This window comes from Xenia sp. Carnegie-2017, unplaced genomic scaffold, assembly GCF_021976095.1.
Source record: "Xenia sp. Carnegie-2017 unplaced genomic scaffold, XeniaSp_v1 HiC_scaffold_13, whole genome shotgun sequence".
Lineage (NCBI taxonomy): Eukaryota > Metazoa > Cnidaria > Anthozoa > Malacalcyonacea > Xeniidae > Xenia > Xenia sp. Carnegie-2017.
Genome location: NW_025813436.1, coordinates 9,767,302 through 9,792,747, shown reverse-complemented (window position 1 = coordinate 9,792,747; position 25,446 = coordinate 9,767,302). Strand labels below are relative to the sequence as shown.

At 33.7% G+C, this 25,446-nt stretch overlaps 5 protein-coding genes and 1 long non-coding RNA gene across 9 annotated transcripts; 4 read left to right on the top strand and 2 right to left on the bottom strand.

The window, feature by feature from the left end:
• Nucleotides 1–73: 73 nt before the first annotated feature.
• On the top strand, nt 74–3,447 carry LOC124453898 (protein disulfide-isomerase A3-like). Its single transcript, XM_047004731.1, has 11 exons — nt 74–258; nt 381–468; nt 921–1,041; nt 1,400–1,447; nt 1,519–1,702; nt 1,826–1,939; nt 2,016–2,116; nt 2,191–2,380; nt 2,471–2,702; nt 2,786–2,865; nt 3,076–3,447. The coding sequence occupies exons 1-11, from the start codon at nt 122–124 to the stop codon at nt 3,233–3,235; spliced, it is 1,455 nt and encodes a 484-aa protein (XP_046860687.1). The 5' UTR covers nt 74–121; the 3' UTR covers nt 3,236–3,447.
• Nucleotides 3,448–3,798: 351 nt separating this feature from the next.
• On the top strand, nt 3,799–17,275 carry LOC124453792 (repulsive guidance molecule A-like). Of its 3 annotated transcripts, none has more exons than XM_047004641.1 (4): nt 3,799–3,813; nt 8,531–8,575; nt 11,880–12,901; nt 15,709–17,275. In XM_047004641.1, exons 3-4 carry the CDS (start codon nt 12,302–12,304, stop codon nt 16,426–16,428), a joined length of 1,320 nt encoding a protein of 439 aa, XP_046860597.1. In that variant the 5' UTR covers nt 3,799–3,813; nt 8,531–8,575; nt 11,880–12,301; the 3' UTR covers nt 16,429–17,275. The 3 variants fall into 3 exon arrangements, with proteins under 3 accessions (XP_046860597.1, XP_046860601.1, XP_046860592.1); XM_047004645.1 differs by lacking the exon at nt 3,799–3,813 and adding an exon at nt 6,737–6,755; XM_047004636.1 differs by lacking the exon at nt 3,799–3,813 and adding an exon at nt 8,302–8,403.
• LOC124453890 lies at nt 8,210–9,358 on the bottom strand. The gene is made up of 2 exons (XR_006951258.1): nt 9,229–9,358; nt 8,210–8,551 (listed from the first exon to the last, which is right to left on the bottom strand). It is a non-coding gene; the product is annotated as an uncharacterized LOC124453890 (long non-coding RNA).
• A 709-nt stretch (nt 17,276–17,984) lies between the features above and the next one.
• Nucleotides 17,985–21,040, bottom strand: LOC124433381. The gene is made up of 6 exons (XM_046983140.1): nt 20,846–21,040; nt 20,562–20,690; nt 20,388–20,480; nt 18,641–19,416; nt 18,459–18,564; nt 17,985–18,372 (listed from the first exon to the last, which is right to left on the bottom strand). The coding sequence occupies exons 1-6, from the start codon at nt 21,038–21,040 to the stop codon at nt 18,271–18,273; spliced, it is 1,401 nt and encodes a 466-aa protein (XP_046839096.1). The 3' UTR covers nt 17,985–18,270.
• Nucleotides 21,041–21,128: 88 nt separating this feature from the next.
• On the top strand, nt 21,129–24,397 carry LOC124453811 (alpha-N-acetylgalactosaminidase-like). Of its 2 annotated transcripts, none has more exons than XM_047004664.1 (13): nt 21,129–21,264; nt 21,386–21,455; nt 21,534–21,615; nt 21,689–21,781; nt 21,853–21,889; nt 21,965–22,029; nt 22,106–22,264; nt 22,348–22,407; nt 22,471–22,572; nt 22,642–22,716; nt 22,788–22,852; nt 22,940–22,997; nt 24,127–24,397. In XM_047004664.1, exons 1-13 carry the CDS (start codon nt 21,159–21,161, stop codon nt 24,214–24,216), a joined length of 1,062 nt encoding a protein of 353 aa, XP_046860620.1. In that variant the 5' UTR covers nt 21,129–21,158; the 3' UTR covers nt 24,217–24,397. The 2 variants fall into 2 exon arrangements, with proteins under 2 accessions (XP_046860620.1, XP_046860616.1); XM_047004660.1 differs by lacking the exon at nt 24,127–24,397 and adding an exon at nt 23,072–23,549.
• Nucleotides 24,353–25,422, top strand: LOC124453877. The gene is made up of 4 exons (XM_047004719.1): nt 24,353–24,436; nt 24,533–24,620; nt 24,700–24,817; nt 24,985–25,422. The coding sequence occupies exons 2-4, from the start codon at nt 24,558–24,560 to the stop codon at nt 25,239–25,241; spliced, it is 438 nt and encodes a 145-aa protein (XP_046860675.1). The 5' UTR covers nt 24,353–24,436; nt 24,533–24,557; the 3' UTR covers nt 25,242–25,422.
• Nucleotides 25,423–25,446: the final 24 nt, after the last annotated feature.

Sequence of the window (25,446 nt, the reverse complement as noted above, 5' to 3'; positions counted from 1 at the left end):
ACAGCCAATCAAAACATGACAAGACTAAGTCACGTGTTACTAACTGACCAATAAAGTAGGGCCAACAAATAGACACATGTACGCTTGTAGGTAATTACGAAGAGTGAGGGAAAGGAAGACAATGGCGTCCACCAAACTTATATTTCTTGCGTTTTTAAGCGCTGTTTATGGATCAGATGTTATTGAATTGACAGACAGTAATTTTGGCAGTCGTATCAAGTCCATGGATATCGCTTTGGTAGAATTTTTCGCTCCTTGGTACGAGAAATTAGATGAAAGTTTGTAATAAGGAAGATCACTTCCAACAAAGTTTTTTGTTAAAGTTGGAAAATACAGAAGCATTTCGAAAGTACTTTTGGATTCATTTGTTTCTTAAACAGGTGTGGACATTGTAAACGTCTTGCTCCTGAGTACGAACAAGCTGCCACGTCGTTGAAGAAGAACGATCCCCCCGTACCACTTGTAAAGGTTCGATTCAACGCCATTGATGATTCTTCTTTTGTACATTGTGTTATTGTTTTTTTTAAATCTGTTAGATTATGTTTGTTAAATAATGAATCGTTTCAATTATATTTTATCGTTTATATCTGTATTATGTGCTGACTAAACTATGAAATACGATTAATTAATTTGAAATATCATGTGTTTATGTGATTATCGCGGGGGGTGTGACCAATGAATTTTAATTAGGGTGATGTAGTATTTTAAATGCTTTGTACAATTTTGCAATTGATTTAAGTGAAATTTGGGAAGTATGATAGTTAAGGAATGTGTGTTGTTGTAAGTTTGTGCTTGTGGAGAATTTTTTCAATGCTAATTTATGTTATAACATAATTGCTTGAAAATCAAAAAGTTTTTAAGTGTTAACTTTAATGAAACACTAACTGATTTGCTGAGAATGACTGTTGATGATGATTTAGGTTGACTGTGTTGGTGAGGGAAAAGAAACTTGCTCAAAACATGGTGTCAGTGGTTACCCAACTCTTAAAGTTTTTCGAAATGGCGTTGTGAACAAGGATTACGATGGTCCTAGAGAAGCAAGTTAGTAGACTCACACTATATAGAACAGTTGAGCTACTCTATTGAATTTTATTGTGTCATTCATTATGCATGTGATTAGCATGTTACCATCAGATCAATTGCAAGTTCTGACCCGTAGGAATGCTGAGATGGCTTACCACAATCAAATACATAGCAACAAGTTTTGGAGAAAACTGGTCCTACTGTGTATTCCTTATACAGTCATTGACTTGTTATAACTTAATTAAAAGTACATTTATGTACAGTCACATGACTGTGAATGAACCAATCACATTTATCATCCAGAATATATAATAATATGCCTTAATTAACAAGTGTTTTGTGAGTTCTAACAGAATGCCATGTAATGTATTTGTAGAAGGCATTGTTTCGACAATGAAAAAGCAAGCTGGACCAAGCTCTAAAGGTGTGAAACTCTGCAGTCTAAGTTATGTATTCAATTTTAAGGTGACGAGAAATATTTTCGCAACATTTTAGAAGTGAAAGATGCTGAGACAATGGAAAAAGTTATTGGTGGTTTTGATGCAGTACTTGTTGGCTACTTCACCACTGATAGTGATCTGAAAAGTGAATTTCTTAAATCTGCTGATGCACTAAGAGATAAATATCGTTTTGCTCATACTACTGATGAGAGCATAATGGATACACAAGGACACAAGGAGTAAGTATTGCTTATCTCTTGTTAATCATCAAAACAAAATTCACAATTTCAATGTGGTATTGTAGAGTGAAATTAGATAGAATATATTTAGTGAAAGAATTCATGCACTTTGTGATGTTTTAGTGCTATTGTCTTGTATCGACCCAACCGTTTGAAGAGCAAGTTTGAGGATTCAAAATTTGTTTACTCTGGCTCTGCAAGTCGCAGCAGTATTGAGAAGTTTATCGAGGAAAATGTGTTGGTGTTGTTTTCTTATTTGCATGTAAAAAAAATCAGTTATTTCTTGTGATAAAATTATATTTGATTGGTTTAGCCATGGTCTTGTTGGTCACATGACTCCAGATAATGCAGATGCATTTAAAAAGCCTTTGGTCATAGCCTACTTTAAGGTTGATTACACTTTAAATCCAAAAGGTTTGTAAACCACGTGACATCGATTTCCAATCTTGGAAATTTTTTTCTGCTCAATCGGTTTATTTTCACTTAAGGAACCAATTATTGGCGAAACAGAGTTTTGAAAGTGGCCAAGGACTTTAAAGAGAAGCTCCATTTTGCAATAGCTGCCAAGTCTGATTTTGGAAGTGATATGGAAAGTTTTAGTGATCGTAGCGATGAGGAGGTCTTAGTGGCAGCAAAGAACTACGCTGGATCGAAATTTGTCATGAAGGAGAAATTTAGGTGAATAAATCAATAAAATGATATCTTGCCACTCGCAAAAGATTTCAATGATTTGGTGCATTTACACATTCATTTCTTTTACGATTCCAGTGTTGATAACCTGAGACAGTTTGTCACGGATTATCTTGATGGCAAAATAGAGGCGTACGTCAAATCTGAGGAAATACCATCTGATAATGATGGTCCAGTGAAAGTTGTTGTTGGAAAAAATTTTGAGGAAATCGTCAACGATCCAGAGAAGGATGTTCTCATTGAGTTCTATGCGCCTTGGTGTGGACATTGCAAGAATCTTGAACCAAAATACAAAGAACTAGGTGAAAAGGTATGTACATACGTAGGAGGGTGTTTTATACCACAGAAATTTTATTATGTACGAAAATACTTATTTTCTTCATTCAATGGTAGTTTAAAGGTGTTGATAATGTGGTGATTGCCAAGATGGATGCTACAGCAAACGACACTCCACCACCATACGAAGTTTCAGGGTACGTAAACTGAATTACTTTAATCCCTCTGAACTCAAACTGTCGTTCACTCTATACACGGTGATCTTGGCGTAGCATTGGATCAAACCAGTTACCTTAATATGTTTGGAGTAATTGTTTAGCAAATTGATGAACATGTGTCTCGTCAAATATTGCGTAAACAAAGTTGTATGGTAATATTTTATATATTGTGCATTTCCTCTTTTTCAGTTTTCCAACAATATACTGGGCGCCAAAAAATAGTAAAGATAAGCCTGAAAAATATGAAGGTGGTCGAGAAGTTTCGGATTTCGTCGACTTCATCAAGCGTAAAGCAAGCGATCCAATTAAGTTCCCGAAAGAAGCTAGCAAAGATGAAGAAGCTTTGTAACATGCAGACATACAATTTTTGGAAATTCTGAATTGCATTTCTATGATAACTAGCACATTGCTTTTAGCGGAGAGTGTTTAAAGACAAATTTGTGGAGTTGATTCATTAATATATCTTGTTATGTATGTCACAGAAATTTTTTGTATGCAAATTTGTCTGTATGTGTTTCAAATTTGAATGTCTTGCTCAATAAAAGTGTTACTTTTTGGAAAGGTTTGAATTTTTTTAATCTCCCAAATCTTAAAGCTAATCAGAAACCATACACTGAACCCAATTGCGTAAGTGGATGTGCCATTCATACTATGATGTAGGTCAGATGTGGTTGGAGATGCAAGAGGTATCAATCAACACAAAGTAATGCAAATTATGAGTATTGAGCGTGGAATTGGGTGTTAAATTTCACTACTGCTTATTTTGAAATAACATTAGATCATTGAGGTTTCAATAAATTTAGAAAGAACTTCTATCTGCGTTTTTGAACGATTTTAGAACCTATTTATACAGCGATTTACCACAAAGATAAAGAGGAAATGATGATACTATTTCCACTATCCATATAATAAAATCCAAGACAAAAGGTCAGTAAACTCTATGAGTAAATATCTCTTGATTTCATTTATAATTATATAGCGATCTATGCCCAATGAAACTAGTTACTTGGGTTTCGCAGAGAATTGAATTCATTGATCGTTCATCAAAAATCACAAAAAATCTTTATCCAACTATTGATGAGCACTTAAATAGCTAATGTTTATGAAGTAGTGTACTTTCAGTAAATTTTGACTGAGAAACCATTTATCAAAAATTAAACGCAAAGGATTTGAATCCAAAATGAATTTTGATGAGAAAATATTCTAATTGTCAGAGGAACGCAAATTATGCAAACAACATGGCGCGCATTAAAAGTCGAGATCAATTACGCAAAATTTTCAAAGTCAAAATATGCAAGTAACATTGAAACCAGGATTAGTGACGATAGACTGTAGACTGTTTTCTCATTTTAAAATATACATGAGATTTCGACTGTCTGTGCGCAGATGTTTAATAGGGAATAGAGTAGACGGGCAGGTCGAAAGGTAATGCAAAATGTACATAAACATAAGAACGTCAATAATCTTATCGCACATGTCGATAATGGTACAGTTAAAAGATTTGTACTAAGAAACATGAAATATTCCAATTCCATTGTCAAATTAAGCCATGTTTTTATTAAATCTAATCAACAATGCTTACATGTTTGTTTTTAATTGCGTAGATGTATTAATGTGTACATATTTACATTGGAGTAACACAAAGGGAAAGCCGCAGATTAAAATTAATATGTAAATTGTGTACATTAAAGCTATCTTTCATTGTGCGTTACTATCTGGACAACTGCTATTGGGGAAACCAAGTGAAAATTAACAACTCTTAGCGTTTAGAAATTGTAATATTATGGTAGATGAAATCAGACAAACCCGATAGTAAGATAATATGTTAGGAAATATTAGAAATATGTGTAACACAAAGCGTCAAGCAGAATTCATAGATTTTAAAAACACTAAAATAAGTTTACTAAACATATGAAAAATGATCAACACATATACTCTGACACATGAAGTTTGACGGAACGTATATTATGCGCGAGAGTTTGCTGCTAGAATATGACCTGTTAATTCATCGCGAATTTATCATGAATGTGCTGCAATGGAGACGAAACATAAAATGTAATTTAGTCTCAGGTCATATTAGTTTACGAAGACAGATTAACTAATTGTGTTTTTTATCGCTTATACTGTAGTACTTGTCAGCGAACTAATTAGGGAACTATTGAAACACGTTATTATAAGATAAGAAAATAACATGTGTATATGTTAACAACTTTTAAAATTAATTCAGTGAGATGAATCAGCATTAAGACGTAAAAGTAAAGAGCCTGCACTCTACATAGCCAGCGCCAATCATGGAGGTAGTGTGAAATGCAAACTCGCTAGAAAATTGACAGTTATAACAGATATACACCGAAGATTGAATAGAAGACTTGATTATAGCATATTATATGTGTAGTATTAAAATAATATTTTTTAAATTTATTTCATAATATATTTGCAACTGGCAACGGTATTGCTAAACACAAACATCTACATCTATTTTCATGGATTTTATGAGCCAGTTGGACAACATCAAAACCATAAAGAAAAACAGAGTATTTTTGAAAGTTTTTGAATGCATCGAAGAATTTCATAAAATGATAAGCAAATGAAGATTTCAAATGTACGTTTGTAAAATTTATAGTTTCTATGGCTTTCTGATATTTGCTCATTTTGCCCTCCTAGGGCAGTGAAATATACGAACAATATATAAGTGAACGGTAACTTTCGAGTTATCTATCGTATTGCTTCATAACTCATTATCTTTAGCGGTTAATTGCATACCTCCATCGACGCTTTTTGCCGATAAATAAAATATTATCACAGAATAATAGTTTCAAAATTAAATGACCAAAAATTGATAAATAACGGCACGAATGCCATTTATAAAAACACGACACCAAGAGCATACGGTCCATCTAAAACTTTAAAACAAGATAAAGTTTCCACTTCTTGAGGTTTGTGCAATTTATACATGTACGTCAGTAAAGAAAAATTGACAGGTTTGTCCATGTCCAATGATCATGTTCATGTCATGGGTTGAAGCAAGACATTCTCTTGCGTGATATGTAAACTTTATTTTAACATTTATCCTTAACAAAAAATCCTAGCAATAATATTGACTTGGGTAGAAAACCTTTTAAAGATTTTTCAACCTCCAACGTAGAAATTACCCGCAAATGTCTTTTTAGATATGCATTTTGATTAATTATACTGAATCTTTTTTTCGGCAAGTCACAATCTGACAGCATGCAGCTGGGTATTATTCAAAAGAAGAAAAAAAAAACGTGCGTACGTCCTGTTCAAATACGAAAATGAGAGTATAAATTTATTTAAAAGATCGTAATCAGTTAATTTTCGATGTTATGCTGTGATTATTAAAAAAATATTTCATCTCTTAAGACATTATCCTCGAAAAAGTGATCAAAACTATACTATCTATACTGAAAATAAATGTACTTTTTTCATCAGTAATACTGCTTATTTTTAATAAACCACAGTCTTCCATTGACATTTTTTGATATCAAATTTTGGAAGTGCATTATGCTAATAGCTTTCAAGTCTGTGATTCCATCGGAGATTAACCTCAGAAGTGGTCGCCAAGATTTCCTATTTAAGATAATGACTTTAAATTTTACACAAAAGAATGATCCATGAGAAACATGTGGATGTTAAAGTCCATTGTGTCATGTTTTGTAATGTAACTTGAAAATATGGTCCGCTATGCCAAAATGCGCTTGTTTTGTTTATAAATTTGCTGTCTCTAAGTGTGTCATGAATTTATGCAATGCACTCGACGTGTAACAAGAGCTGTAATATGAAACTCATGAAGATAAAAAAGTATGTTCCTCCAGCAGTGTGACCTTATAGCTTTGACATTTAATTGCATGGTAAGAAAACAAAATGGAGATTCTCACTATTTATAGTAAAAACAAAACATCAAAATAATTATTGAAAATAGCTTTGATCACGAAAGTGGTGCATGATTGTCGTGACTGGGAACGGCAGTTATTGACAGCGTAACATCTGTACAAATGTGCTCAATACATCGTCTTAGTTGACGAGTTATATCAAATATATTTTATAAAATACGCAAGATTTCAAAATTTAACGTTGCAGTTTCTGTTGGCTCATAAATAAATATATTTTTGACATTCTCCATGTCAGTAGTTAAATATATTATAATTTACACTACACTGGTCGAATTAGAGAATACAGCGCGGACGCTTCGACGTTGGGAGGGGTGAAGAGGAGACATTTATATTTTTATGTGTTGCAGTAGCAACCGTTTTGATTATAATCATCCTGTAAATATGGATTATTTCGCCATGATGTTCCGGGGATCAAAAGACCCACCAAAATATCACCGGAAACTCTTAGTCCATAACTTTTTACGATCATTTTTGATGTTTTTCTATTAAAACGCTGGTAACTGATGACGATTGGATAGCAACTACCCAAGCTGATGACTTCCTTTCATGAAAGTAAATAAATAGTTTCCAAGATGGTAAAAGAAATTAAATTGTACATTTAAATGAGGAAGTTGTTTAAGCTTGCACAATAGTCACTGTTGTTTGACTTGGCAACAAGTCATATTGTTGTGATGAAAAATGCGTAAAGCAAACTTCTCTAAGTTTTAAACACTACAGGCAAACATGCTTTCACATAATGCGTCTAAACTGTTCAGTATTGTTCAACTTTGCGCTTCTATTTGTGGACAACTTGCTGAGTCAATTATCAAATTAGCAACAAATTATTAATGATAATTGCAAGTCTGTTATAAAGATATGTAAAAGAGAAACTACTGTAGCAGGGAGGGATATCGGTTGTACTCGACGCTTTTTACTTGAATTAAGTATCAGTAAGTTAAATTAAAACATTTCCATGGGTTTTGCTCTGAGGCAAATAGTTGGTTTATACGTGGTTATTCATATACACTAATTAGGCTATAAATCAAAAGTTAACATTTTCATAGAAAGAGAGTACCTAAAATATTAAGACAGATTTTTTACTGAGCAAGGAAAGAATAACTGATGAAGTTCAATCAAATACAACAAGCATAAATATTTCAACTCTGTGACAAAATCAACAAAGTTTGCACTCAAACGATGAAAATAGATTCACTGCACGACTCAAAGACATTCTTTACGCGTATGGGGTAAGAATGATGAACCACAAGAGAGATGAAAACAGAATACAATACCTAATAAGATATTGAAATACAAAGACCAACTGTTTGAAGCACCGGGAGATAGAATTGGACCATCAAGCAGCGGCTTGCCTAGTGTTTCTATAGTCAATCGAAAACAAGACACTCGCTATGACGCTTATTGGACCACTAGCATGACAATAGAAAGAATATGAATTATTAATATATATTCTAAGTACACAACATGACTGCTTAGCCATGTGAGCATAATTGCTTCAACTCCAACAGTTCTTATGAGATTGTTTCAATGTTTTTACAGTAGCTTCACACAGGATAATCGTCACTTTAATTCAGCATAAGGTGAAAACAGGACGCGGAGAAATTTCTTTGTATGTTGCAAAACATTGATCAATTTTCATTCCCTAATATCGAGGATCATAGGACCTAAATTCCTGCGTATCATACTCCAGGTTTTTAATCTCGGCTCGACTGAACAACTTGTATTTCTTTCAATAGATCGACTTTGGTAGAAATTCCCTGACAAGAGTTTCGACAATTCAGGTATCACTATTTTTATACACTATTTATTCCTGACGATTGAAATTAACGATTAACGTACGTTGCTTTTACAAAATATTTAGTTCTGTATTACAATTTTTAAAATATTTGAGAGATTTTTTTATTAAATACGAGGAGAATAAAAGGACAATTTACAATTACTAATTCAAAATTGTCATTCACAACCATCATATCAGCTACACACCATTTTACTGTTTTGTTGAACAATTAACTGTAGAATGCATATTAAGTATAGGAGTGGTTTTATACAAAAAATAAATTGAGCTTAATACGCGGTGTTTGGTAAAGACCTTTATAGAGAAATACAGCAAAAGGCTTTATATACGCAGACATTTTTTTTTACATAATGAAAGCACTAAACAGATCACCGACGTATTTTATAGCGAAATCATCATCGTACCAACATAATTTCATCATTAGTAGCTACGTCTTTGTTCTTTACAAAGTCCTATGATTTTTACTTATCTTATATCCTTGGAAATATAAAGGAAACATTAACGAAAGATCCGACAAAAAAAATCCCCTACACAGATATTCAATCTCTTCGAGGTTGGTAAATATTAACATTTCCTCTTTTCTTTGCAATTTAAAAGAAAACCCGACAGACAAATGAAAGAGGTTTGCACTATACTTACAACTATAAAGTATATCTGTCTTGACGTTTTATATTGCCAATAAAACAAGATTGCGTCAGAAATTCTATTCCTGTAATACGTGAAGTCATTTCGTTTCGAAGCTAAGGATGATTTGAAAAAATACACTGGCACTTGTATAGCCTAGTAATTTCATGCATGCTTGCTTGCGGTCTTGTATTATGATGCACTAAAGACGGATATTGACAGATACTGGCAGAAGGAGCTCTTGGAGAGCATCGTGTGTGATGTCTTAATACGCTCTCTTAGTCTCTGTGAATAATCATATTTCCTTCCACGCTTTCATTTCTCTTTGATCAACTAACAGACGATGGCGGATATCTTGTGACTTACAAATATTTCTTGAGTAAACAATGTTGAAAAAAGACAACGTGATTTTCCTTAAGCTGTTGTATTTCGAGTTGACCAGATGAAAATATTTTTCTGGTATATAATTTAGTGTTTTTTCATGCGACAGATATAAGTAATTTTGCAAAAATTTATTTTATTTATATATTCATATTAGTTTAGAAAACGATTCATAGTTTAACGACTAACGTTTAATTACTTTTTAAAATTTAACAATCTCGTGATCTCTCTTTATCTCATTTCCAAATAGACTTTGAAGTTATCAACAAAATAAATAAGTGCTTTGCTAATCACACAGCTTTGTCTTGTTCTGTACCCAATATCAATATGGCATTTATAATCGACTGATTGAGAACACAAACTTCGCTTTGCCAAAAGATTTTATAAAATTAGTGATCATTTTCTAAAGACAATTCGCAAAATGTTCAAAAAAATACGAATATTATAGCTAAAATTCGAGCAGTTAAAAGCAAAGATATTTTTGTACATTGGAAAATAAATATTTGCGTTTCAGCTTGCTGGTACGGCCACCGGAAAGCAATCTTATTTTAAAGGTAGAATAAACGAGCTCTATTTTTGTTAACCATAGGTCATAATTCGGTCATAATTGGCAATTTTGTGTGGTTTAATTTAGGTTAAACAATTTTTGGTGTTCTCTTACATAGAATATTTTATGTTATGACGTGTGTCTACAACTGATGCGGTAAAAATAACATGCACACGGCAGGATTTTTTTTCAGCTGCGAACAATGATTTCTTAAGGATTGAGACCCTTTCTGCTTGTGTGTGCTTTAAAAACAAGTATTCGGTTATTGGACAAATAAATGCATTAACACTAACTGTTAATTGAACTGAGAACGTTGTGAGAGGTTCGATAATTTAGACATATAATGCGATTGTACTAACAATAAAAACTACAAAAGGCTTTACTTCGCTTGCAAATAAATGAAACGGTACTTCTAAACGAGTGAATCGATTTTAAAATAAAGTTCAATACAAGACACCTGCCCCAAAACGATTTCACTTCTGAACATTTTTTTGTCAAGATAAATATGTAATACCTTAAGGCTTAGATCAGAGAATCACAACAGCTATTTTACTACTTCTGTGAAGCAGAATAGTTGTGTAGATGTTAGAGGGCATTAGGGTACCAACAACTTTGTCCTATGATGTACCTAATCTAACTTCTTAAAAATGACAGTGTTGCTTTCTGAACATAAGTACACGAAACACTTTATCCTATGATGTACGTACCTATGTATGCTGACATTGATTGAGTATGATTACTTATAGGTTAGATCAAAAGTTCACAAGTATTTTTCATAAGGTTCTCAAACAGAAAATAAGTGTGAAACACGTTACATTTTTCACGCAGTTTAAAACGAGTTCTAAAGTAAGCGAGCAACGGAAGAGGTTAGGAGTGACACAACTGAATATTGTGGGAAAATCCCATTACATATAACTTAAGGACACAGCCAGAAGCTTAAATTGATGCCATGCAAATGACAGGGACTGTGTAACGTCTACATGGCGACAAAAAAGTTTACAGAACTAAAGATCGAGGGTAATAAATTCATATATATATATATATACAGCATACATGACATATAACTCGTAGCTTTGATCGCATGCAAATGAAAAAGTAAATAATGTTTTTGTGACGATGAAAGAAAACACCTACGTTTCTCAGTTATGTGGAACCTTTACGTTAAAACTATGTTAATTATGCTTATTGCTTCTTGTCTTATCATTATGTTCGTAATAATTTTCACGAGTGCTTTCAACAAAGATTTTTAGCGTGTGAAGTTAATATACGCATGCTTATTTCGTGTATTGCATGTGGATATGTTCGTGTTCAAGTATTCATAGTTGCGTGATATAACAGGTAGAAGAAAATAGCATGTTTAGCATACAAAAACCATTGAGTCACAGCATTTTAAAAACAAAAATTCATCACCCCTGCCACGCTTGTATAATGGCAAGTATCGCAAGCCAATCACAAGGCGGACATACTGTGCCCGCACTCGATGGGGGAGCACACACATTATTGCATAAAATGTTAATTATACTTCTCGCCACATGATTGGCTGACTCAATTTGTTTACAGACTGTAGCCTGTAGGGTAAGCTTCGTCGTACTGTGATCCAATCATATGAAAGCTTAAATTTGGTTCGATGATATGGGTCTTACAGCTGTATTCTTTGACAGATGCAGGTTTAAGCTCTGGGGGGTGATATCCCCGACGTTTAAACATACACTCCTGATATATTATGTGTCATTTTTAGTGCGCGTTCCTCGAGTACTCATCGGAGAGTTTCGACGTCGAAAGGAAAGCTCAACGGCTGATTTTGAAACAACGTCGAAAATAAACGAAGTCGTGTTATCGTGTGAGCATCAAATCCTGTTAAAAGTAGGCGGTTCTATCAGACAAGGCGTTTGGGTTAATTGGAAAGCTGTCAATTCATTGATTGATCATTATATTCATTCATTTCTAAGGCTATTTTGATATCAGTACTACAGAGGTCGAGAACTTTGCAAATATATGTATGGCAAGGCCTCAACCCATTTCTTGAGGATGTTCAGCATTGTAGTGCTTCAATACCCGAATTTAATGGAACACGAGAAGATTTCGTGCAGGAAATATTTCACTTGTTGTTATTTTTGATAATTATAAAGCTACCTATTCGTGTATCATTCCACGTAAAGCATGTTCTACATATCATCCAATATTGTAAAAGAAACCCACGGCATGGCAAATCCACTTGCAATCAAACGTGTTCTTTGTGTCGTGTTCATATCAATCCTACTGCTTGATGGTGCTTGTGCATTTTTCAAACATTCCGCTGGAACGTGCGCGAAATGTAAAGATGATAATAAAATGGCTGCATGGCAAATAAAACAAAATAATATTGACACCAGAAGAAAATGTATGTACGCGATGCGATATCTAAATTGTGCAGAGCTGCTTCATCAACAATGTCGAGAGGATGTTCAATTTCAAGCCGATCTGACCGTCATGCGTTCATTCAGAGACAAATGGAATTGCTCCACCAAGAACATCACGTTTGACGATGCGGCGGAGCCAGGTAAGACCGACACAAATCGCGAGAGTTGCCAAAGACCCAATTTCAAATCTAAGTATAAAGTGTGTGGTTTATTTGGGGATCCACATCTACGAACGTTTTCGGACAAGAGGCATACGTGTTCGGTGGAGGGTGCTTGGCCCTTATTTGCCAACAGGTTTTTGACAGTACAAGTCACAAATATACCGCTGGAGAACGGTTCGAGGGCTACTGCGACCAGTAAGGTAAGGCTCTAATTTAATATAAACGAAATGAAAGTTGTGCAATCTGATATACTGTAAAATTTTTATTTCTACACCCCAACCTAATTGGATGTATGTAGTTTGAAACCATAGAATGCGTTAAGTAGACAGCAATCGCTGTGTGTTTGTACGGTGCGTATTTCTGATAACTCCTGACTTCAAGTTCACGGAGATCGTATAAAAAGTCCAACTCATAAATACATAGGATTATACTATCTAATATTCATAATATACTATAAAAAATGTCAGATTGTTCTTTAATTGCACAGGGCAAAGCTTCAAAACACACGACATATTTATTCGCCACACACGGCCTTATCAATATGCTCAGTAAAATATCTTGAATACATTAGGCCAAACTTGGCGGGTGACAAGGCTGAAAAGCCGACGATCTGCTTTAAGAAACACCATCTACGTCTTTGGTCAGAATCGAGTGAATATAGCAAAACTTCTGTTTACTTTTTTATCTGATGTGCAATTAGAAGCATTATCATTGTAATCTTCGTCATTAATGCCTGCTTTATTCTATGCATTTTAGAATGAAGTATTTTGCTAATGCTTTCATTGCCATGTATTGTTTCCTGTGCCCAGCTTGACTCCATGAGATTAATCTATTACCCATCATGCAAGACATCTAACATATACGTATCAACAGTTTTTCAACACCATTAGAGAGAATATGTCTTCTTGGCCTAAGTTAATGTGCTGATGTGTTTTATGTCTATGTATGTCGTCAAATTGACATAACAAAGTACAAAGCAAACACGACATTCTCACTAATTTTTGTGGTGGAAGGAAATCATGTTATGTGCTTAATCATAAATGGCTCTAGCTCCGCGTGAAATGAAAAACCAATATAAGAAGGGGAAATGTAGCTATTGAAACTACCGCTTTAAGATATAGTTGTAATTTTGTTTAATTATAATCACTAAATGAAAATATATATATATTCCAAATATATAAGATCACGATAGTTGTGCGTGCTGTTACACAAACGGGCTCAAGCTAAAGCGCCCTGTATTAATATACTGACATGTACATTTGCACCAAATATTTTGACAAATAACACTAACGGTACATTTGCCTCGTTATATAAACACTTCAAATTATTACCTCGATACAACGCAAAGAAAAAGCTGCTGATAGCATGGTCAAATCGTTACCGTGTACACACAAATAGCCCGTTTAGCATAATTTTAAGCAGCTGTAAAATGGAACCATGTCAAACGTGTTCGACTCCCGCACATGTAGTGAAAATTTGACATACACAAAACAGTCTACTTGCACTTGAAACAAACACACCTTAATCTTGTGGAAAGAGCCGCTTTGAGCATTTAGTTTGATCACATACTTTACTTTAATTTATAATATAGCAACAGAGTTGCAAATTACTAGTCAATAAATTGCTTATGTCACACAAGTGTGTGTTCTCGTGACTAAAGTAATAATTACTATACACACGCACTTGAGTGTTTCAAGTATTTTTTTCTTTTATGGAATGAAAGCTCGTAATTTCGAGATGAACAAAATTGGAATAAAGAACATTGACATAGTAATTATGTTGGGTAATAAGCATAGAAGCCTTCGGCAATATTTCGCCAATTCGTTAAATGGCTAAGTATAATGCGTGTATATCAAAGGCATAATAGTTTTCAAATTGATATATTACCAGTTTGTTTGAATGAATTAAGGCTAGTCCATAGCAGGCGAAGGAAAACATTTATAATCATATAGAGTTTTACTCAAGTCGAAATATAACATTACAATATTTTCAAAACGAAAATTTACGTTTACGTAAGTGTAAAAATGTAAACTTACGTTAAGAACCGTGTTATTGTAGACATTAAGGAAACAAATCAGGGGCGTTTTAGCACATTAAATATTGGAATGTTCAAAGCAAGTAAATTATACATTGATCCGGTATATAAACAATATATTCTAACACTTGATTTATATTAAGCAAAATCCTACTCCATTAACAAAACAGAACAAATATGTTTCATTAGGAATATATTTTTAAATATAGAGCGTTTTACAATTTGCTCAATCATAAAGACAGCAAAAGAACGACTTTATAAAGTGTAAAGAAATTACCATTTATCAGTGTTTAATCATACGTTATTGTTTAACATTAAATTATTGAGCGAAGAATAAGGATGAAATACAAACATGAGTAATGAAAAAAAACATGATAAATGCTCAAAATTATTTAACATCATATGATACACTAATGTACCCGTAAATGCATGCAAGATCACAGGTCTGTGCTCGTCGTTATAAAAAATATGGTTTTGTTTGTTTAAGAAAAATATTGAGTACGTAAACGCCAGGCTGAGACACATATAACAAGGGAGTCATGAATTGTGTAAAAAAAGTGTGAATATGATTATGTCATGTCGGTACCTACCCCCACGTGGCTACATTTCCATTACATTCAAGTAAAGTATATGAAAAAAAAACGCGTAAGATTATTAGCAAAATCGAGCTTGACCAGTAAAACCTGCCGTAATTTTAAATTAAATCTCATGCCGCCATGTATGTTGACATCTTTGTAATTTGACTAATTAATCTCCTTACAATCGTCAGGATAAACCCTCCGTTCTTTTCACAAGTGGATTATAACATATAATGTGGACTTCAGAGCTGATTTAAGGGATATTTTGAACGCAGAATAGTCGTTAATTTTCCACGTATGAAAAGGAAACTACGAAAACGTGAATGATTTCATACTATTTTCCCCCAGCATTTATGAAAAACGTTTTTACAAGGCATGTGTCCTTCTTTTCCAGGTTACAGTGATTGTGAAAGGTAATAAAAAAAAATGCATCGAAGAGAAGACGTATCAAGCCCGAAGCAATTCCTTACCAAAGCATTTCACAGATGGAACAAAGTCAAGTGGAGATAAAGAGTGTCCTACTACCGTGAAACCTTTCAGGAAAAAACGCCGTATCATGATATACATTTGCCCTTTGAAAACCAAGATTATCATAAGACAAGTGGGAAAATACCTTACTGTACACATGCGAGTACCAAAGGCCATGACTGGATATAAAACGAAAGGATTATGTCAGCGAGGCTGTCCCCCATTGGAGCAAATGAAATGGGACAAAATGAGCACGCTTGACAGGCTCATTGCATCCCTGTATAAAAAAGATCAACTCACTAAAAGAGTGCGAAGAAAACGTGAGAGAAGAGCGAGAAAACTGTGCGGGAAAGCAAACATCCGTGGTTTTTATTACAAATCGTGTTTCTTCGACATGCTGACGAGCAATGATGCAAGTTTCGTGAAAGCAGCTAAGAAAGCAATGAAAGATTTCCACACGATCAATAAAGACGACAAAGGAAGACCTATCGTCAATGAAACAGAGCGTGATTACTGGACAGGACCTTCCGTGGGAGCGATCTCATCTTCAACAAAATCACCTGATTCATCTAGTCAAGGTCTAAGTATGAGCTGGTATACCATGATGTTGTTAGTCATATCGGTGATGGGGGTGATAAACAAATAACTGGGATAGACCTCTCTTACGCAGAGGTGTATGTACCTGTATCCGTAAAGGAAGTCCAAAGAAAGAAAGAAATTTTCCCAATGTGGAAAATAATATAAGGAAAGATAATAGAAATATCTTACATGGAAAAAGATTTATAATGTGTATCGTTGCAAGGAGAGCAAAGTAAAGCAAATCGTGTGATGTGTTGGCTATGGGGAAAATTATAAGCACTTCAAAAGAAAAGAAAATAATTGGTACAGCTATTCACATACATACTGTAGAATGAACCATGATGTCTGAAAAAAGAGATAAATATTCCTTCTCCTAAAAGATCGAAAATAGAAAGCAACGAACATAGTTTGTATACCAAACGGTTTTTTTCGAATTTAAATTATTTAAATTATTGGTAGGGAACAGATGTCCAGACAGTTGTTGTAACAATAGATGTTTGTCCTTTATTGATAATTATTTTGCTAAGGCCAATATAACTAATTAACGTATGTCCCAATTTGTTGAATGATAACAGCAATTCTATAAAAGTGAAACTTGCTATGTGTAATAAGCTTAAAAACCTAAGGTTAAAACCAAATGTAGTTAAAGCGCACATTTGTATGGGCATTTTTGGATTTAGTAAAACTAAATGGTTAATCTAATAAGATGCTATCCAATTAGGAGTCTTCTACTAATTTACACATTCGTACAAATCTTTGTGAAATTGAGACAGTAAATCGCAAATAACCGCCCACTTTAATTTTGTATAACATAGACATAAATAATGTTCAGACAAACAACATTTATACCTGTAAATATGCTTGTAATTTATTCAATGGTCGCATTGTGCGAATAATATAAATTTATGAATTCATTTTTATGCAATTTTTTGAATTTTTATCAGTGAGTGTTTTTACGTGTTTAACAACCTACAGTAGATCTTCTCGGGATATGATATGATGAGATATGATATGAGAGAACAACCAACGACATTAGATACAAAAAAGAAGCTTGACAATCTTCTTTTTCATATGAATAAGAGCACAGATATCACCTAGACTGATAAACAATAAAACCAAACGAAGAAAACACACCTTTCAACAGTATGATTCTAATATCACATTAAACTTATCCGTTTCAATTTTAAATGGTTTGAGTCAGAATAAAAATCTCGTGATGCATGAAATGTTTTACTAAATAAAGTTGACCGACACTCTCAGAGGAAATCGTGCACGTACAATCATCCTTTAACGAAAGTCGCTTTCAAATCAATTTGTTTTAACTCCGTAGGAGCGGAAGCGCTTCCCAGTGTGTCCTCAGTATGACTATACAATGAAAATGCTGCGGATGGCATCAGGTTGAGCCCAAATATTTGAGATGGAATTTATCCTAACTGTGAAACAAAGGCGGCGAGCTTAGTGCTTGCTGGGTGTTTTATAGTGTTATGCAAAGGTAATATCACAATAGAAACTAACACAAAAATAGCGATCTAAGATCAGGTATGTAGGGAGCGTTTTTGGTATTAAAGCCCAATTCGCAGAACATACGTGATTAACATCGCGAGTTACTAATGCACCACGTCGAACTTTTTCCAATAATCTATTTGCAAAAGATTAGCTAACTATTTAAAGTCGATAATACTACAAAAGAAGCCGCTATGTAAATACAGGTAAATGGCATCAAAAATAGCTAAATTGCACACTGCAGCTACAGTTGTCTAGATAAGGAAAATTTTACAATATTCTCTTGTTACGGTCGCAAAAATAAGGACAAGAGACTGAACGCTGTATATGGATGATGGTGGTATAACAGAGTAAATATTAGTCAAATTTGTAAATATTCTTTATTCAAAAATCAAGAATATAGCTTTTACTTCTTTTTCAGCTTCGGTACAACAAACGCCTTCATAAAAGTCGATAGAGTTGCAGGCATTCCACTGCTACTGCGTGTTTTGTTCATTGGTAGCGTTTCCTAAACAAGAAAAGATCGGAGGTGTTTACGACACAATAAAAACCAACTCACGTGACTTAAATCAAATGTTTATTTCATTAATTTACCTGAAACACCGAACTCCAGGTATCAGAAAGCGTATTTTCTCTAACGCTATATAATGTTTTTCTTTTTTTAATGCTAGGTTTTCTTAAGCCATGAATAACATTGTTTCTATTAACAAAACATTATAGAATGCTCGGTTATAACAATGCGATAAATTGGAAATATAGAATCAAACAGGACTTACACTTTTGTCTCTATTGTGTCATTTTTAACTTTACTCATTTTGTCTTTCTTTTTGTCAACATCACGTGTCAATTTAGTTGATGCGGCGACTTTTCTTTTCCTCGTTTTTTTTTCATTTTCTTTACCAACAAAACTAAAATCTATTTCTATCTCCTTTTCACCATCAAAATTTTTCTCAGAGATCACTTCATTCACATCGCTCTCGACATCATTTTCAGTTACAAGTAACTTTTCGCGAGGTTCCCCAACATCAATTTCGTTTTTTTTATGATCAGTCAAAACGTTGTTTTCCGTATCTTTGTCCATCGTTTCGCCTTCATTTCTTCCGTGATTCACTTCTTTCTTCATGATCAAACTTTCACTTTCTTTATCGAAATGGGATTCAACTGTCTTGTCGCAAGCATCAGCTACTTCATTATCAAGATTTTCATTCCCAATCTCAATTCCTTGAATTACATCATTTTCCTCCACACAGTTTTCGTCATCTCCAACATCACCTTTCCGTAAATTTCTCTTGTCTACCACATTTTGTTCTACTAAATCTTGTTCACCACGTTCGTCAACTATTCCGTCATAAACGTTATCTTCCATTACAAAATGGCAACAACGACCACCATCATGTACATCTACATGAGACTCTTTATCCAACTCGTTGCTTATTTGAAGTGCCCCCGAAACAACATTGTGGCATTCTTTACTCTTTAGACGTGTCAATCTTCTTTCATTTTTTATAGCTCTTTTTGATGTTTTTATTTTGTTTTTCTCTCCAGGCACATCCTATACATACATCATATTGTTTTAGCCATCAGAGAAAATATGTTCACAAAATATCTTTGTTACTTACCGTGATTTTGTTATAAGATTTTGGGAAACTTTTATCACATAACAAATAAAGTTTGGTTACTAAACTTCAAGTTCTTGTTTCTTTCTGTTATTAGGTATTAGGTGGAAATATTTACACTTCCATACATATATTTCTGGCAGCAATAAATGCAATATTATATTTACAAAAAGACATGTTCATATTGAGTAAATATTATTAACACAACATCAACTTTTGCAACAACAACTTCATTAACAATGAACTTGAACAAACAAAGAATTTGTCAACAAAATAACTCAACGTGTAAACACTTAACTTTGTAAGCCAAGTATATGTCATGATTTACATATATTTCTTTCATGATTGACAAAAAGTTACTTAAAAAAATTATGGTCAGCATCCTAAATTTTTAATTAAACATTCAAATGCAAAAAGCAAATTTCCATTTTCAAAAACGTGCAAAGGCAGGCTAGCAGTAAATTTCTCTATCATGTTGACATACATCATGATGTAATGTCAGTCATATCAAAAACTTGTTTCATTGGAGTCAAAAGTTATCAATGTTTTTAGCAAATCAATTTGAGGCTGATAGGAGAGCCTCTTAGGGAGCTTTTATGGATATTGTATTCACGGTGTTATTGTTGCTGTAAAAAGACTTTAATTTTTTAATTTTTGTGCCACATTATCATGACTAGTTAGACTTGTTGGAGAATGTTTTGGTAAATGGTAAAATAATCTCTAAGACTAAATACCAAAATACTAAATATAGACAGCAAATCAATACTTCTTACTTCATCAAGTAATCAAATTCAGTTGAAGGAAATCAAAGAGTTTTACTAACACTTACAGAAACTCAATAACTCAACAAAAAGAAATTTATGCATATTCAACATTATGCGTCCTATAAATAAATAACTGAACAGACCTTTGATTGCTGCAACCTTTTCAAATGTTCAATTTCTTTCGTCAGTGTTAAGATACAAGTATCTCTTTCATTTATCACATTATCTTTATCCTCCTGAAATCCAATATTCAATTATCATAACCAAACTAATGATCAGTAGAAATGGTCATGATGAACTGCATAAATATAGAAAACCTGGAGTGAAGATATTCTCTTTAATAACATATTTTCTTTGTCTCTGTATTCAGCTTCAAGCTTTGATGAATGCTCCTTTGACTGTTTGGCTAATAAGCTTTGTTTCTTTTGAAGGTAAAGAGATGCATTCTAAAACACAGTACAAATGAGACAATGTTGTTGTGTGCATGTTTTTCAAAACTGTATTTTTAAAAAAAGAACTTATAGTATAAACAGTTAAACAGATCTACAAGCAAACTTCCTGAGCTTATCTAGTATGTGCAAATATATTCACAATACTTCACCTGAGCTTGTTTAAGTTGTTGAGCGATAGCTTTGTTTTCGTACTCTACGGTAATTCTTTTTTCTTCCTCAATTCTAGTGTGATACTCGAGAATTGCTATTCTACAATACAGAGAATTCTCCCGTACTTTAAGTTTGCATTTTTCATAGTTTGCCTCCAAATATTTCAGTTTACATGTCAACCGACTGTCGGCCATGTTCATTTTTGAAATTCTCCCGCCTTCCGCCTGCCTCGTCCAGGGAGCTGCGGGTGGATATGATTTGTGCAGGCTATTATTGCACACTTTCGCAAATTATTCGAAGTTTTTGATCACGATGAAAGGGGCCGAAGTGTTTCGTTTTTTTTTTGCTTTTGTTGCTCTTGCACTGGATTTGCATCGCATTGAGTGTCTCGATAATGGTCTATCGTTGACACCGCCAAGTTAGTCACGTCATAGTTTGATTTATCAATTTTTTTCGCACACTTTGTGCTGTTGATGGTATACATCATACATCATACATGCAGTGAGCCAAAGGTTAAATATGGCTTCTTTATATTCCAGTGGGGTGGATGGCTTGGGAGCGATTTCGATGCAACACTGACTGCAAAAACTTTCCTGATACCTGCATAAGGTGAGACTGTATCCATAAACATCAATGAAAATCAACTGTAGTCATCTTCTAGTTCTCGACTTTCATCGATATACTTAGTGAAAAGTTATTCATGAACATGGCTGACAGGATGGCAGAAGATGGTTTCAGAGATGCGGGATATGAATTCATTAGTATTGATGTAAGTGAACTCTTTCATAGATGACAGCTGAATAGTTATGGTTATTCCTTCCAAAACATTGTTTCTTCAAAAGGATTGTTGGATGGAGAAGACACGGGACAGCAAAGGAAGACTTCAAGCAGATAAAGAGAGATTTCCCAGTGGAATAAAGGCACTAGCTGATTATGTAAGCATGATGAATTTGATGTAGATAGCACAATAAACAAAGAAGAAAACATAAAGCTGTGTTTCACGTAGATCCATTCTAAGAAACTAAAGTTAGGAATCTATGCAGGTACAATTAACAGAAGAAAAATTCTCTCAATTGTCACAGATAAATATCTCTTATTAAGTTGTCCTTGTCTATAAGATTATGGAACACATACATGTGCTGGATATCCAGGTAGCATAGACAACATGGTATTGGATGCACAGGTACGTTGGCTATTAATCACAGCTTGTTTAACAAAGAGGTGGAAGACCATAAATTGACAGTTTTGACACTTTTTAGACATTTGCTAACTGGACTGTGGATTATTTAAAGTTTGATGGATGCTATTCTGATCCAAAGACAATGTCAAGTGGTTATCCTAAAATGACGAAGGCCTTAAATGCCACCAAGAGACCCATTGTATTCTCATGTAGTTGGCCTGCATATTGGAATCCTAAGGTAGATCTTAGTGATATGCTCCTGTCTGTGGTGTGTGCTTGCAATGATGAAATGCCTTCCTTATATGTTACTCAATATTACAGCCAGATTATATGGTTGTGGCAAAGTATTGTAATCTATGGAGGAATTATAATGACATCCAGGTAATTGTGACAAGCTGTATTATCATATGGGCCACGTTACAGGCAAATTTTTCATTTCCCTAGGACTCATGGGACAGTGTTGTTGATATCATTGATTATTATGCTGCTAATCAAGAGGAGCTTATTAAAGCTGCTGGTCCAGGTCATTGGAATGATCCAGATGAGGTTGACTATTGTTGTCCTATTTCAACCACTATTTGCATCGTTGTAACACAATTTATGTTTGTATTACAGCTTATAATTGGAGACTTTTCGTTGAGTTTTGAACAGAGCAAGTCACAATTTGCAATTTGGTCTATCATGGCATCTGTATGGCTTAATTTAACAATTATCGAGGATAACTTTGTCTTTTTTTCATCTGCTTTTTTCTTCTTTTTTAGCCTTTAATAATGTCGAACGATCTGCGCAGTCTCACCCCAAGATTTAGAGACATACTTTTAAACAAGTAAGTATTTCAGTTTACGGTGTGCGCAAGAAATGTAGCTAATTTGACGTCAATTTAGTTTCATTTGCATTTTTTTTCGACTTTAAGGGAAGTGATTGCTGTAAACCAAGATAAACTTGGAGTGCAAGGGAAACGTGTTTTTAAGGTTTTACGCATAAATATTATTGCCTGGAATTTTTCCCCTTTCTCTGAGAAAAATTTTTCTATTGTCTTACGTAGTCTACGGATCATTATGAAATATGGTGTAAGCCTTTAGCAGATGAATCAGTTGCCGTTGTTGTCTTCAGCCGCAGAACGGACATGCCTTTAGAGATTTCATTTTCATTTAAAACTGTTGGTTTTCCTGCAACTTCGGCAAGCGTTAGAGACCTCTTTGAAAAAATGGATGTTGGCGTATTCAATAATGCATTTCGGTGTTTGGTTAACCCTAATGGCGTGCGCATGTTCAAATTGCTGCAAGTTGACGCGTTCTCGTGAGGCGTTTCACTTTGTAATTGATAAATTCCAATAATAGACATTAAGTAGAATTTTAAATGTCTGAAAATTGTGCCTTAGTGATAAACGTAAAGACGTTAACTATTCTCACGTTACAAATCCACAATAAATCTTGTCTGTCCATATTTAGGTAATTTCAATTAGGTAATTAGCAAATGTAATATGATTCAAAATTGAAATAAATGTTCGTATCAAAACAAAACAAAACAAGACATTTATTGCCTATTACATGTCTTTTTAGAGTAAATACTTAGGAAACTTTTTTGTGTATGTATTTAAAATTTCACCACAATCAAATACGATATTTAAATCTACCATGTTTTCAATTTCCGTTGCAAAATGTGTCATATGCGCATAAAATGTGTTGAAAGTTTAATTAATGACACCTTGATCACGCTGTTGAAAACTAAGCTTGCCATAAGGTGAAAGTTTTATGTCAAAATGTCTATTTTGAATGTATGTTTCTATTTTTCTCTCCTTTTAAATTGAATTTGCAAAAAATTCACTACTGTACACCATTAATTTATTTGTCCAACGCATTTTATGTTAATTGATTAGCTTTCCTCTTATTGCTTAGCTCATAGATATCCTTAAGGTAATTAGACGGATATTTATACATGGCAACGTCAACCAAGTTTCCCAGTATAACTTCTATAATTTATATTAGATTAATATAAAATGTGTCTTAATATGAGATCAAGAGTGCCAATCCTGGAAGGGAAAGAGAGGATGTGTACCCCTTGTTTTTAGAAAATAAACGATTTGAAATTTCTGTATAGGATGTAGAATTTTTGAAAAGACTGGGAACAACTGTAGCAAAGAATATTTTCAATCGTTTATCAAAAGAGTGCTGTTTACCAAAAGTATGAGAACCACGGTGACAGAGAGACCTCAAGATATGTATTGATCAAAAAGAAAGAAAGATTGTTAATGATCAAAGGAATTTTTTTTGGTTTCATTGAAGTATAATGTACCAGAACCAGAAGATGTTCCAGCATTTGAAATCAAAGTTGATGTTCGTACTCGACGATCTTTACCAGAAGAAGCAAACTCAGCTTGTTATCCAGTGAAACTTGAAATCAAAGTAATGTAAGTAAAACATTATGATATTTTTAGTGCATGGATGATGGTAAAATGAAGTAAAAGAAACACTGTATGATAGAAAGATTTTAAAATGCCTTCAAGATGGTTGAAAGAAGATGTTTCCAATATGGCTGTTGTCGATGTCAAGTTGATGACTGGGTTCAGCGTGATTGAAGCTTCTTTAAAGAAGGTGAGTTTAAGATGTTAAAAATTGACAAGCATATTCCATTTCATCAAACTTAGAGTTTGACAAAGTTGTTCTTATTTAGCTGCGAGTTGACAAAAATTTGAACTTCAAACGTTATGACATCGATGCACAAAATGTTCAACTTTACTTAGACGAGGTTTGTCAAAAGGTTGTTAAAGTTTATGATTACTATGAGCCAGGTATGAAGTAGAAATGTATGACCAAATTTGAACAATGAGATTTATTAAATAATGCCGTGAAACATATTGTTTCATTGAAGAAAAATGAACTGTATGACTGATGTCTACCAATGGGAAATGAATCTCTTAAATGATAATTTATGATTTTAACATTATCTACATTTCAGTGACACGAATGACGTCAAGGAATGGCCATTTAATGGTTATAAAAGCATTTTCTCGTGACACAAAGAAAAAGAGAAAGAAAATAATGAAGAAAGAATTAGAATATCGTGTTTCTGATTTCTGTCCTTGCGATGAAATTTATGAAGGAGAACGTTCTATTGTGATTGGTGGAAACAGTTATTTTAAAGATACTGAAGGTGAAAAGATTATAATGAAACCAGCCATGAAAAAAATGATGAAAATGCTGAAAAATTGCTGACGTCGTGAAATGTAACAGAGTAGAAGTTGTAGACTCTGAACGCAACTATTTCCTGTTGTGCCTATTCTGAAATGTATTATTTGTTATTATAATGTGCTTTTGTGTTTATATTTGTTGTCAATATAATATGTTTACGTCCATTCTATGGTGAGTGATTATCAATAAATTGCAACATAATATATATGACGTCATAAAGGCTACTCCT